Here is a 14,165-nt window from a genome sequence, read left to right as displayed (position 1 = left end):
TCTAAACGAGTAGGAAGCATTTCGTGGTGGCGTAGGTAAAAAGCAAAAACAATGATTTACATATCGATATCATCACGCGTTTCTAGTTGTGGCGTTGATATAATTAGTCTTTACTCATTAGCTAAAGCACCATCCAGTGGGCTCTCAACTCCCATTTTTGTCTACAAAGTTCGTGTTTGGTTTACGTATTTCGAATACGAAGAAATGCAAATGAAATGGAATATTAACTCTGATTATACATTTGGTTTGATGTGAAATGAACCGAAATCGAAACAAATTTTTGGACACACACAAGCCTAGATGTCTTTTTAAGGTGAAGAAGTTATTCAACAAGTAGTTGAAAACTTGAAACGGGTAGTCAGAAAATGTTGTGTTTATTTGCATAAAACTAGTGTTTAGTAAACATAATTGTTAGCTTTTGAGGTAAAACCATAAGTTAAAAGCTTTAAAAAAAAATTCAAAATCTAGTTGAATTAGATTTTGTATTATAATTTTTTTGTTTAAAATAAAGGCTTAAAACATCTTCTGCTGAACAAAACTTTTTTTATTTTCACTCTCAAAATTTTTGTGCCGAAAACGTCCTTAATGTTTGTTTTGACTATGATCTAATAATAATTTTGTGGTGCAAAAACATTATTTATAAGAACATATTTTATTCCGAACATAACAAATGACATGATTAAAGTGGGCACTTGGTGGCCACACACCCTTACACTCGTAGGATTTTGGGTTAACTTGTAGTGTTTTTCAGGAGTAGCTAACTGGGCTGAAAAAAAAAATTTGCAACGTAATTTATTGTAATTTACTATTTGATAAAACAATAAAAATAGATTATTTTAGTTTATGAACTAGTTTTTGATAAACTATTTTGAGATAGTTTTTGATAAGTTTTTCAAAAGTATTTCAAATATGTCATTAATTATATCTATCTCTTTTATTTTACTTATATATCTAAATTAGTTTATAACCCGTGAGAGCCACGGTTACAAAATTAAAATTAGTATATAAATTAAAAAATTTAGAAAATTAAGTTGTTAAAATAAACATAAATTATAATTTATTTTTCATGACGTTGAAAAATCTCAAATCTACTACATTAATATTTCTTGAATTTCTTGAAAATATAAACATAGTAAGTGTAACAAAATTTGCTAAATATCCCTTAATCGGAGGATAGGTGCGGTAGGTAATATTGACATATTTTGACATATTTTTTTTGACATATAATTTATGAGTATGAGTTGTAAAATGAAATTCAAATTGGAGAACCAAAACAATGACATGTGGCGTCATATTTTTTTTGTTTCATTACTCACTCACTTAAAATACAATAAAGTTCCATAGAATATGAAGAACAAGGTGTATTCTACTAGAATACATTCTCATTCTTCTATATACGAATTATTCTGAAAGAATATTATTGTTAACATTAATGACAAATTTAATTAGTTTCCATAAAAAAAATTATAAGTATGGATATCATTTAATATACATATAATTTTACTAAATTATTATTGTTGCATTTTAGCACATAATAGATGTGAGAAACATTTGAACCTACCTCTTTCTCTCTCTCTCTCTCTCTCTCTCTCTCTCTCTCTATATATATATATATATATATATATATATATATATAATGTGTAAGAGTGATGTGATGTTTGCATTAGTATGTGTATTTTATCACATTGGAAGAAGCACCACTTGATAAGATTTGTGAATTCGGCTTAAGCACCAACCGAGAACTCCCTTTAAGCCATCGAAATCACATGTGATTTCAGTCCAAATGTGTTCTCGGTCCAAGTTGAGATTTCAGCCTAGTTTGATTTCGGCCAATAAGTGATTTCGATTCTTCATAACCGAAATCTTTATGTTTTTGGGTTTTAAAACCGAAAACCCCAAATGCAAGGTGTACAATAAAATGTTTTGTCTAACTATTTGACTTTTGTTGAATTAATTGACTTTTGTTGACTTAATTGACCTTTGTTGACCCGAAATAACCGGTTGTCACATATGTAAACTCGAGAATATAAAGGTCCGAGAGCAGTGCCCCTGGATGCAGGGTTCCAATGGGCTACATCTCCTTGGTGGGATCTAGGGGCAACGCCCCTAGTAGGGTCCAAGGAGGCAACTTCAGCCATGCATTTTCCCGCCAAAACTTTTAGTGATATCATGGTGATGTCATGAGTTGGTTATGTCTAAATAACCAATGATTTTTGGCGCCAAAAGGAGGCAACTTCCGTTTAACTACTTTCCCTTTAGTATAAGAACATTTCTCTGGTTCCAGAAAAAGGGTTGGAATTCACATACACGAAAATCATATGCTGATTGTTTTATCTCTCAAAAACACAAAAACAAACAAGGTATATTTAGTGTTTTTGATTTAGAAGTGATTTGGCTTTTGAATTGAAGTTCTTTGGATTATCCCAAATCTAATTTCGTGATACCCCATGTTATAGTGTCAAAATCACAGATTTTGAAAAATGATTGTAATTACGATCCAAGAAACATCCAAATATATTGATATTCTTAAGACCCCTATATATATATATATATATATATATATATATATATATATATATATATATATATATATATATATATTAGAGCCATGACTCATTATGCCATTAAACTTTTGATCATAGAATCCAAATTTAAATTCTATAACTTGTTTATACAATATGATCCTTTTTATAATCAATATATTATATTCCTTTTAAGTAATGTAGTCATGTTGACATTGACCTTTGTTGGCATCAATTTTCATGCCTTAAGCTGACAAGTAGACAATAGATTATTCAACTTGAAATGTCATTATCTTTTTCCTAATTTCTTATATGTTATTGTCACTATTTGATAATAATTTTGGCGATCTGTTCCTATAATTTTACTCTAAATTTTAATTTTTCTTGTTAGTAAATCTGAACAATTTACTTGCAGACGTTACGTTTAAACATGATATATGATAATCGATAATATGTTTTATCTAACGTTTTTCTATCATACTTTCTAATTTTAGTTTTATAAAATTTGCACCACTATTTTAGTTTTAAATTTTTTGTTGTTGTAAATGAGCAGTGAGAACCACGCATTTTAGGGCGACAAGTGTATAATTTTTTTTTTTTTATGTATGCCACCCAGTTTCTACCTATTTTTATCCTTTTCAGTTAGTTCCCCCACATACCAAATCGAAAGAAAGACCTGGCATTGGTAATTGATAAGATAAGATTATCAAAATTTTGTTTAAAAAGCAACAGCAGATGTTCGGTTTGAAATGTTTAAATATTAATTATTATTGCAGCACTAAGAGTATCTTCCAAACTCTTTTGATTTTAATAACTATAAGGCTAAGGGGAGTGGTAGCACTCTTAGCACCTTGCCACATCATTATTTTGAGTGCCACATCATTTTTCTTTTTTAGCAACTAGCTCTTAGCATTTGGTAGGGAGTAATAGTGTGTTAAATTAATAGGGTTTATTTTGAAGAAAAAAAAAGGAGAAAAAAAGAAACAATAGCTAAGAACCAATCATAATTAACCAATACATATTCTCTCTCTTCTTTACTCTCGCTATTTGCTTGGCGACAAATTCTTGACACCTCCATTGGCAAATCCAAAGGAATGGTGTTTGATATTTAGCACCTTGTTTGGCGAGAGGGGTGGCGAGTCCACTCCCTCAAGCCTAAACATGACATGACATGACGATTCTCTTAGTCTACACACACCATTTGTTTTGTAACACAATATTAAGCAAATAAGATATCTCAAATACAATCTTTTGATTGTGTTTAAAAAGAACATCTCCATAACATCATAATGAATGAATTACACAACAACAATGTCTCAAATACATTGGTTTTTATTAATATTGTATATATATTTTTGCTTTATGTAGCTGTGGTTCCTAATATAGCATTCTTTTTTTGGTGAATAAGATCTGAGAGTGCACTATCGATCTTTGCAAACACAATCTCCTTCGGGAGACTTCCATCCACCTGAAACAAACAACACAACAGACTTCCTATTTAATAAAAAATGTAAAAAAAAAAAATAGTAATGTCATCAACTCTTTTTACCGTTATAAGCAACATATATTTAAATCCACAACATGAGTTAATTAGTATATTTGTTCATCTTCCACATAAATTAGAGTCATGTTTTGGAGTATAGATTTAAATAGCAACGTAGTAACAACAATCATTTGACCAAGTTTAAATTCAAGGTAAAGTCAACAAGTGTAAAGCTGCATGCATACCTTGATTGTAATATCTTCAAACATGGAAAGGACTGATTCTACATTTTGGTTATGTGTTTGCAACCGTAGCTTTACCTGATAAATATAATAATAATAATTAATCAGTTACATGATAAAATGCAAAACACAAATGTAACAGGGTTTATACTTTATAGTCATCTATATATTATTATATTTTATAGTCTATTATTCCACTTGAAGAAACACTTGTGCAAAAGACGTGAATACCCTCCTCATCCTCATCATCAAAAAAGCCCTACAACTAGATGTGTTCTTAAAAAGTGATCACATAATTTGGGCCCGTTGAATTTAATGCATAAATTGGCATCAAAGAGAACAATTTAATTAAAATACCTAAATACCAAGAATACATACAATGGAGGGGGATCACAAAAAGCTCATAACAACTGTAAAAAGAATTGAATTTAACAAAAACTTACTCTTTCTTCTGTATCATCAAAACGTTGGGTGAGCCTTGCAGCAATTTCTTCAGTTTCGGGGGGTGAATATGTCAAATGATATATTCTACCAGTAACAGGATCCAACCTACGCCCAACCACTCTATCAACCAGAATCTCCTGAGGAACCTGTTCAAAAATCAATCAAACAAAATGGATTCAAATGTACCTTCAAATTCAATCCAAAGTCCAAACAAAAAAAACAACATAATTTACAAATCTCACATCAAGAAGAATAAAAAGGTCTGGATGGAAACCAAAGGCTTCAAGTGCAGTTGCTTGTGATGAGCTTCTTGGGTATCCATCTAAAAGCCAACCTTTTTCAGCAGAATCTGGTTGTGACAAACGATCCTTCACCATCTATATCCAGGGAAGAAATTTAATAGAAAAACTCTATATAAAGTTTTTACAAAAAAGGTCAAAGAATCGTACATACCATGACAACTATCTCATCTGGAACCAACTGTCCTTTCTCCATATATTCCTTTGCTTTCTTACCATTTGCAGATCCCACTTCAACTTCTGCTCTCAGTAAATCGCCTGCTGCAATGTGCACCAAATCATACTGCAAGTGCAAAGATAGATTAACTCAATGAATGCTACATCAAGGAAATCAATATTCATGGGTGTGTTGCAAATCATATCTAATATGCAGTTATAAAGCCCCCAATATACAAAGAACAGAAGCATTTTGGTATCTATTTGGCAAAGGGAGATGGATCACACTTATGAGACAGACTCCAAAAAAGAAAGAGTTTAACCTTAAGTATTAGCCATGGATACCTTTGAAAAACTTGATGGAGAAATGGGTAATCAATCAAATGAGAGAATTAGTTATGTAAGCAAAATCTATCCAATACTTTGATGAAATTTATTACCAAGTGAACAGAAGTTTTGATAAGGCAAATGAAATTAAAACTGGAAGTAAACAGAAGCAATTGAAATAGGAAGTAAACAAAAGGCAGTAGAATTGTTTCCCAAATTGACTCACTTTACTAGTAATTAGCTGGCATTGTGTTCCTTTACCAGAAGCAGGAGCTCCAGATATCATAATTTTCAAAGGCTCCCGAGGTTTATCCGTTGATGCCAAAATCTGCCAATAACCAAGAGTACGAAATACAAATAAAAGATTTTGGTAAACATCACTAGAATTGAATTCAGTCATGTAGAGCAATATTGAAGCAGTTACCAAAGAAGAGCGTCGATTTGTTTGCCTACATCGGCGTGTAGCAGAATTTACAGCAGCAATGGGAGAGGCGGTGAATGAGAATGATGATGAGGAATGCTGTGGATTGGGGAAATCATGGAGACAAAACGAGGGATTCGGATGTTTCGGCTTCGATAACATCGTAGACGAGTTCAAATAAGGCCACGAAGCCATAGCTCCGATTCGGACTCACTCTCAATTCCCTCGTTCTTCTCTCCTCAATTGCACGCAGCACAGGAACAACACCTAGGCTACCAGCACTACACCACTGGTTTCCGATATGTAACAAACACGGTTCGAGTGGTGAAGTGAACTACAAAAACTCAACAAGGATCCATACACCGATTTCATGGACCTCCGTCTCCGCGGAGAAAGATTTGGTACTACGGACCCCTACAATCCCATTCAATAATCTCTAGCCCCAACGGCGCTGTCGTTTAGCAAGTAGGTATCACTTAACTTCTTAATAGGTATCACTTACTTCTTCTTAATATGAGGATCACTTATTTTTTTAAGTGAAAGTCCACAAACTCTACCTTATTGGTTACTAACTATTTTTCACAAAACTAAATAAGAAAACTTATCAGAAAAAGCTTAATATTTAAAAAAAAAATTTATTTTAGTTTCAAAAGAAAATTGAACATAAAAGTTTCAATTATTTCATTTTGGTTGGTTGTAAAACAATTTTAAAAACATTCTAACAAAGTTTAAGAATATTCTAAAAACATTATAAAAAATACATTGTAAAAAGGTTAAAATTGTTAAAAAAGTTATAAACTGTAAAAAAAAAAATTAAATAGGTCTTGGGCAGCATATGTTGCCAGTGGTGTATCGTGCCATCCTCCAGTATCGCTTTATGATCCTTTTATTTCCGGCTGACGAGACTTATCCTGTTTGTCGCAAGGCATGTTTGGATTCCTTCGGGGAGCATGCAGTTCATTGTAAAGAGCTCACGGGTTTCAAGTACCGACACAATCTGGTTAGGGATGTCATTTTCGATATATTTAGGTGCGCTGGGGTTTCTGCCAAGAAAGAGGCATTTGTGAACTTAGACTAGTTGATGTTTTAGTATTTGGATGAGCTGGAGGAAAACATGCATGTGTGGATATAACAAGGGTTTCCCCTCTTGTGGGCTTGGGGAGTGGAGTTTTCACTATGAGGTAAGCTGCTTTAAAAACTGTATCAAGCAAAGTGGCAAAACATGAGAAAACGTGCATGAAAAATCAACACACGTTTATACCCTTTGTATTTGATACTTTTGGTTTCCTTGCGCCAGAAGCTGTGGAACTACTCAATAGAGTTCAATGGGTCATGCATAGTAATGTTATGACTCAAAGATCTATAGATGTTTTTAAAAGAATTAGTTTTGTCATCCAAAAAGGGGTTGCGACACAGCTTGTTCGTTTACCCGCTACGACTATGTAAATCTTTCTTATGGAACTTAAACATAAAATATAGGTTCTACAAAAAGTTATAAAAGCATTGTAAATGTATTTTATAAAAAAAATTAAATAGATCGTTTTCCAAAAAGAGGGTAACCCTTTATACATTACATACAAAATACGTCTTAAAATTTGATGAATTATAGCTTCTTTTATCCCTTACACTTACACCCAGAATATGTCCTAAAAATACATTGTCGTTTTCTATCGCTCTAGCCAGAAAATTTCAATGTCCTATTACAACAAGTGATTTAGAAAGAGCAATATGGTGGGATGGTATAAACCTGAATGAAAGAAAACTGTATAGAGGTCATAGATACTATTATGTTTTTATGAATGGGTTGACAAAAATGAAGTTGAAGGTTCATTATTTCCATTTGTTTTTCTTTAGACAATAGACCCTAACATGTTGACATGTTGTCTTACATTTGACGTGAATTGGAACGTGAATAGGACACAAATTGTATATATATATATATATATATATATATATATATATATATATATATATATATATATATATATATATATATATATATATATATTATTGCATCCACAAAAATAGAACAAAACAACACGAATGGATTCGTGTTCACCAATTTAAAAAAAGATAATGAATATCTCGTACCAAAAATGGACCTCAAATGCTAGTTATGTAACAAACGGAACTTTAACTCTATGTTGTCCAGTTGATACTATCGATATGAAGGATGATGATATGTGACCAAATTTTCGTGCTCAATATTCCTTGTAACTTCAGCTTATATTTAATTTTGTCTCGTGTTTCTTTTTACATATGCAATATATTCCCTCCACAACGAGAAAGTGAAAAAAAAATAATTTAATATAACAAATCTACATCAGTAATAGTAATAGTATGTTTCTTGAATGTAAAAAGACATCATGTTTTCCATATTTGGAGCTGTTTTTATTTTATATTTTTCCAATGCTGTCATTCATGTCATTTTACCAATTTACCCTTTGTATCTTCAATTAGCAAAATGGGCTGGGGTTTAATGTTATTCATGGCAACTTTGATCCCTTTTTGTTCTAAAAGTAAAAGACGACATAAAACTAGACTTTGTATACACCTTTTGACTTTGAGACTGATCATCTGGCAAAGGTGGGTGAACAGTGGAGGGGTTCCCTTAAAAATCCCTTATTAAATGGCATGGAATCTGCAAATCAGGGAACAAGATAAACAAATTGAGACATTGTTTTATAATTAAGGTTTAGTCAAAATTTGTAAGACACTGCCATGGTTGTAATGGTGAGAATATGATATAAATGCAAATGGTTATTTAGTATATATAGGCAAATTCATGGTCATTAGATATTATGAAACGATTAATGAATACACATTACACAGCTTGGGCTTTTGGGAGGAGCAAATCATAAGCAACGTGTCTCCCAAGTACAGGGAGTTCTTTCTTTTCACGCTCACAATCTTCAAGCCATACCCATTTCACCACATTCATGACACCCATACCAGAAACCCTCCTTACCTCTTTCTTCTCGCTGCATTATTCATAGCAGATAAGTGGCACATAAACAAATTAATAAAACACTACGTATAAGATAAGTGATTGGCATGAAAAAAGATACTTGCATTTCCGAGGGAGTTCCGACAACAATGTGTGTTAACTGATCATTAAGAGACATATAACGAGAACCACTTCCTCTTCTAACCATATTCACCAATCCATGCATTTCAGAAGCATCAAAACCAACAAGATGAATTTTGCAATTCAAAAAGTACAAATCGTTGTCTTCCGATTGAGAATCTTCTTCAATGCCCAGAGTTGCTTCCAGGTCAGCATCACATGAAGTATCACGATGGGTCATGGAAATTGGAGCACCCTCCTCCAAGTTTCTGATAACCTTGTTTTGGCTAAGTTGCATCTTTAGACAAGTCTTTTGATTCTTCATGGATGTGACAGGATATGACTCCTCATTCAAACATGCTATTCATCACAAAAAAGATAAATTCATGTCAAACATTCAGAACATCACAATCCAAGTCTCAAGTCTGTGATTGAAGTTAAGTATTGCCTTTTCTAGCAACAGACTGGTACAACCATGTTCTAGATACAATACAAATGTGACCCCATCTTTTCGCAACCTTGTATTTGTCACCTTCAGAAGTGTGGGTTAGTGGTTAAGGTGACATTAATCTACAAGATGTAATCCACTTAAAGTAAAATGATGTAAATGATTAAGGATATATCACACACTAGATGACTACTCTTTTTTGTGAGTCCAGCAGAATATTTTCCCCCATTCTGTAGGACAATCTTTTTTATCTCCTCACGTTCATCTGTGAGAAGCAAACATGTTAGCCATGTTAAGAAATTCACAGTTAACTTATTTTGATTTTCATGATATTTATTCAACCTGAAGGCATTTGGGTGACACTAATTAATTGTCAACCCAGAAAAAGGAAGAACTCTGTACGAGTCATGAGGAACAACACGATGCTCTTTCCAGCACTGGTGCAACCAATTCTCAGAGACAATTGGTTTCTTCAAATTGTTCAAAGCCCACTGCAAAACATGTAAACAAATGCAAACTACATGACTCAACAACCTTCAAAATATTAATAATGGTGGTTGAGACTTGAAAGTGTAAAAGTATTGATAAAAGCATATTCAGACTTGATTCAAACCTTATATTTTCTAGCTAGTACATTCTTCACAATAACAAAGTTAATGTCTGGTGATGCTTTGGTTTGCAAAAAACCTCCCATAGCAGTCACTAACTTGTCAATCTCATTCTACAAGACAAATTTAGAAAGAATAAAATAAGAAACGAAGTTTTCTAAAGATGTATTTACATATAAAATTTGCAAATAAGACGAGTCAAGAAACTGTATATACAGATATGAAACATCAAACATCCCCTCAAATACTATTCTGTGTGATGTCCCTTTTTCATCTGATTAAGGAAGAAGGTCGGATATTACTAAAAAGAAAAGGAAATAGATTCTAAACACAACAATACTTGTAAAGATTAGTAATAAACATGGGAAAGAACCTTTCTCTCCATTTTAAAGCCAGATGCCAGTATCTTGACTCCATCCATCGCAAGGCAACATGTGAATCCTTGTTTTGGCAGTTCTCTATGCTCTTTTGCACACGAAAAAACACATTGAGGACCTGGAAAAAGTACAAGTAGCTCATTGTAACACACCAATCTTCTTACTAAACAACTTCTTTGACATGTTATATGCACCTCCTAGTAGGTATAACTTATAATATCAAGGTTTTCTAGTGAATCTATATTTAGGGGCCTTCTAAGCACTTGCAGTGTATATTAACTAAGTATACACAAATTCAAGTGGTTCAGAATAAGATAACATGCATAACAAAGTGACATAGAGGAGGTCTGAGCAAACAAATAAAGATCAAGGAACCTGGAAGGGTAAGCTCACAGCCATACCGATCAAATTACAACCTTTCTGGCGCAGATCATTGAACTTTTCCTGCAAAAATCATTGGGAACAATTGGTAAACTCCAAATTCTTACAAATACACAGTCAATATCTACCAGTACTAATACAATATGCATATACATGATCTCGAGAGGCGATAACATGGTAATCATCAGGTCCATTCCGGGAAGGATCACAACACAGGAAGATCTCTGCTCCATTATCTTTCAGAACGTCGTGAAGCGAATCGAATATCTCAGGCGGCACTAAATTCCTAGAGATGAACACATTCGCTCCCTTGAACGTCGTCTTCCTCATCATCTCCTCAATCTTTTATCAGCCTACTAGATAGCAGAGAAAAAAAAATATATTATTAATTGACAAACTGAATTAAACAGTATCAAGTTACCGTAATCGAGCAAAGTAGGTAGCTTCATATAGCATCGAAGATTAATTTGCAATACACAAACTGCTACAAGTTATTAGTTACGTAAATCATGGAGACAATTACGACGAAACAATAGAAAATCTGGGAAACAAAATCGCTAGAAGATAATGGGTGATGTGCTTGGCGGGAGGAAGGCTGTCTCTGAAATTTCGAGGTTTTCGGTTCTAAATTTTATGGACAATGTTTTAAGGGAAATCCACTGCTCTAATAAATAATAGTAAATAAGTATAAATTGTACGCGATAATTAAATCTTGAGAAATTAAATATCCAATCCTTCCAATCCTCCTATCTATTTAAATCATGACATATGTTATATTAGTATCCTAAAATATCATTAAATCTCATGTTACATTTGTCAACATTTTATTGGGTATGAGGATATGTAGGAACAAAAAATAGAAAGATATTTGATTTCTCTTAAATCTTTTAAATATATTATATCAATTCCTTAAATGGTGTAACTTAGCTAATTAGTTTATTTTAAATACATTATCACGATTAGTTTCATTCACAACTCCAAATTTCAGAGCAAAAGAGAATGTAATATCAATTATTGAAGTCGCCTTCTGATATTCTTTTAGGTATGCTATTAAAAGTTTTTGTTATGATTATTCATTATATTCATCTTCATCTTCCTTCTACCACTTTTTTTATCGATTTGTTTGTATATGTAACTATTATCGTGTATATATGTACATCTATCTGTTTGTATGTGAATGTATTTGTGACTGTTAGTGTATGTTGCTTCAAGCGGTATTGTTTCGTTATTATTTCCCGGTGGTAGAACAACACACTCTCGATTTATACTTCCATTTGAACTTACAGAGGATTCTGTTTGTAAAATAAATCCGGATGGTGAGCTGGCTAGCTTATTAAGAAAAATCTCTTTGATAATTTGGGATTGTAACAACATAAAATTTCAAACAAAATTTTCATTTTAAAATCATATAATTCTCATAGCAAATTTCACAAAAATCTCATTGATTTAATTTACAAAACACAACTCATTAATTGTTTGATTCGTACTCCAGTATCCTCAAAACATAACTCCTACTCTGGTGTGTACAATCAAGCCGGTGCCTTCCTGCGATCCTGAAAAAACCTGAAACATATATCACATAACACGGTAAGCACGAAGCTTAGTGAGTTTCCCAAAATACCACATACAACACATTAGTCACTCGAGGCTATAACTTTGTAAGACCCTCCGGTCTATGTGTCTCAGTGGGATCCTCCAGTCTTATGGCTCGTTGGGCACTGTAGTCCAGTCTAAGTGAGGACCCTCCGGTCTCACGGCTCGTTGGACCCTCCGGTCCGATCTTAGTAACACATAATATTGCATAAATATCACACAGACAAATGCATAACTCAAGTAGGCACATACGACCCTCTGGTCACACATAAATACCACTCTAGATAAAGTATAGTAAGAAGACTCACCTCGAATGATGAACAACCCCTAAAAACATTGCTGCTGCGCACCAGCCTCTATCTCTGAGCCAAACCCACAATTCACCCAATTAGGAACTAAGTCCAAACTCACACTCATTACGTATAAAGGTAGCCCACTAACTAGCCCATCAATAATCTAAACCCATTGGGTCCACCAAGGCCCAATAATAAATGGACTCTCCCGAGGCCCAAATTCTCAAATCTAAATGACAAGCTCACTCAAGGGCCCAAAGCATATATATATATATATATATATATATATATATATATATATATATATATATATATATATATATTAGGGATGTGCATCAAACCGAACAAACCGCATAAACCACCCACACCGCACCAAACCGCACCGCATAATGCGGTTTAGAACTAGTGTGGTGGGGTTTGCGGTTTGAAATTTTGTTAAACCGTACTATGCGGTGCGGTTTGTGGTTTCTAATTATAACACTACGGTTCAAACCGCACCGCATATATATATATATATATATATATATATATATATATATATATATATATATATATATATATATATAATACAAACACATAAAAATTACACAGAAGATACGAATTTGGTTTTATTACTAATGAATTTTGATATCACCGATTTCAATTTTTGTAAACAAATTTGTGATAGATTATTTATCTGATTGTCTAATGTAACAATGACTAGTATTGTTAAAACATTGGCAAAACCAATTTATCTTGATTCTATAACTAATATATTTATGTATAAATTTTATGTACATAATATTAAAAATACATATCTTTTTTCAAACCGCACAAATCACCCGCACCAAACCGCATCACATAACGCGGTTTAGAACCTTCGCGGTGCAGTTTTCTAAAATTTCAAACCGCACATGCGGTGCGGTTTGTGGTTTCGACTCGAAACCACACCAAACCGCACCGCAAACACCCATAATACACACACACACACACACACACATATATATATATATATATATATATATATATATATATATATATATATATTCCTCTGGTCAAAAACTCTATTGCAACCAGCCAAACTCCAGGCCTAACACTCAAGGCCCAAAACGAGACTTAGCCCAAAAGTCCACAGTGAGGTTATGTACCTCCCTTGGTACGCTCAACGTACTCATAGATTCAGATTGGCCATCAGGGACACTTGGTCAGTACGCGGGGCGTACTGGAATGACGCTCAGCGTACGTCCAGGATTGTTATCTCCACTCCCTTGGTCTTAATCCGTTAAGACCATAGCTATACTCTTAGACAGTGTTGTAAATATCGGCCTAGGCGGCCGCCTAGGCGCTAGGCGGTCTGCAACTAATTACGATTAGGGGTGTTAGGCGGAAATTGGTCAATATCGGTCAAACTCGGGCTATGCGGTCATCGGCGGTCCTTGGCGGGAAGATTTTAAAAAATTCAAAATTTCAAATTTTCAAATATTACACCAAAATTTTCAAAACTTCAAATTTTTAAATTTTTAAA

The 14,165-nt window shown here is 33.4% G+C and overlaps 2 protein-coding genes across 3 annotated transcripts; both read right to left on the bottom strand.

The window, feature by feature from the left end:
• Window positions 1-3,741: 3,741 nt before the first annotated feature.
• On the bottom strand, window positions 3,742-6,361 carry AMK2 (adenosine monophosphate kinase). The gene is made up of 7 exons (XM_079038577.1): window positions 5,898-6,361; window positions 5,700-5,801; window positions 5,145-5,273; window positions 4,934-5,068; window positions 4,691-4,837; window positions 4,251-4,325; window positions 3,742-3,990 (listed from the first exon to the last, which is right to left on the bottom strand). Exons 1-7 carry the CDS (start codon window positions 6,087-6,089, stop codon window positions 3,883-3,885), a joined length of 888 nt encoding a protein of 295 aa, XP_078894703.1. The 5' UTR covers window positions 6,090-6,361; the 3' UTR covers window positions 3,742-3,882.
• Window positions 6,362-8,256: 1,895 nt separating this feature from the next.
• LOC145067511 (uncharacterized) lies at window positions 8,257-11,383 on the bottom strand. 2 transcript variants are annotated; one of them, XM_079014645.1, is made up of 9 exons: window positions 11,197-11,383; window positions 10,929-11,128; window positions 10,796-10,838; window positions 10,391-10,512; window positions 10,023-10,130; window positions 9,752-9,900; window positions 9,410-9,674; window positions 8,723-9,321; window positions 8,257-8,535 (listed from the first exon to the last, which is right to left on the bottom strand). In XM_079014645.1, the coding sequence occupies exons 2-6, from the start codon at window positions 11,106-11,108 to the stop codon at window positions 9,772-9,774; spliced, it is 582 nt and encodes a 193-aa protein (XP_078870771.1). In that variant the 5' UTR covers window positions 11,109-11,128; window positions 11,197-11,383; the 3' UTR covers window positions 8,257-8,535; window positions 8,723-9,321; window positions 9,410-9,674; window positions 9,752-9,771. The 2 variants fall into 2 exon arrangements, with proteins under 2 accessions (XP_078870771.1, XP_078870764.1); XM_079014638.1 differs by having other exon boundaries at window positions 10,929-11,383.
• Window positions 11,384-14,165: the final 2,782 nt, after the last annotated feature.

This window comes from Lactuca serriola, chromosome 1 (assembly GCF_051521515.1).
Source record: "Lactuca serriola cultivar US96UC23 chromosome 1, Lser_US96UC23_V15, whole genome shotgun sequence".
NCBI lineage: Eukaryota > Viridiplantae > Streptophyta > Magnoliopsida > Asterales > Asteraceae > Lactuca > Lactuca serriola.
Note: the sequence above shows the minus strand (reverse complement) of the source record. Positions and strands in the feature narration are given on the sequence as shown.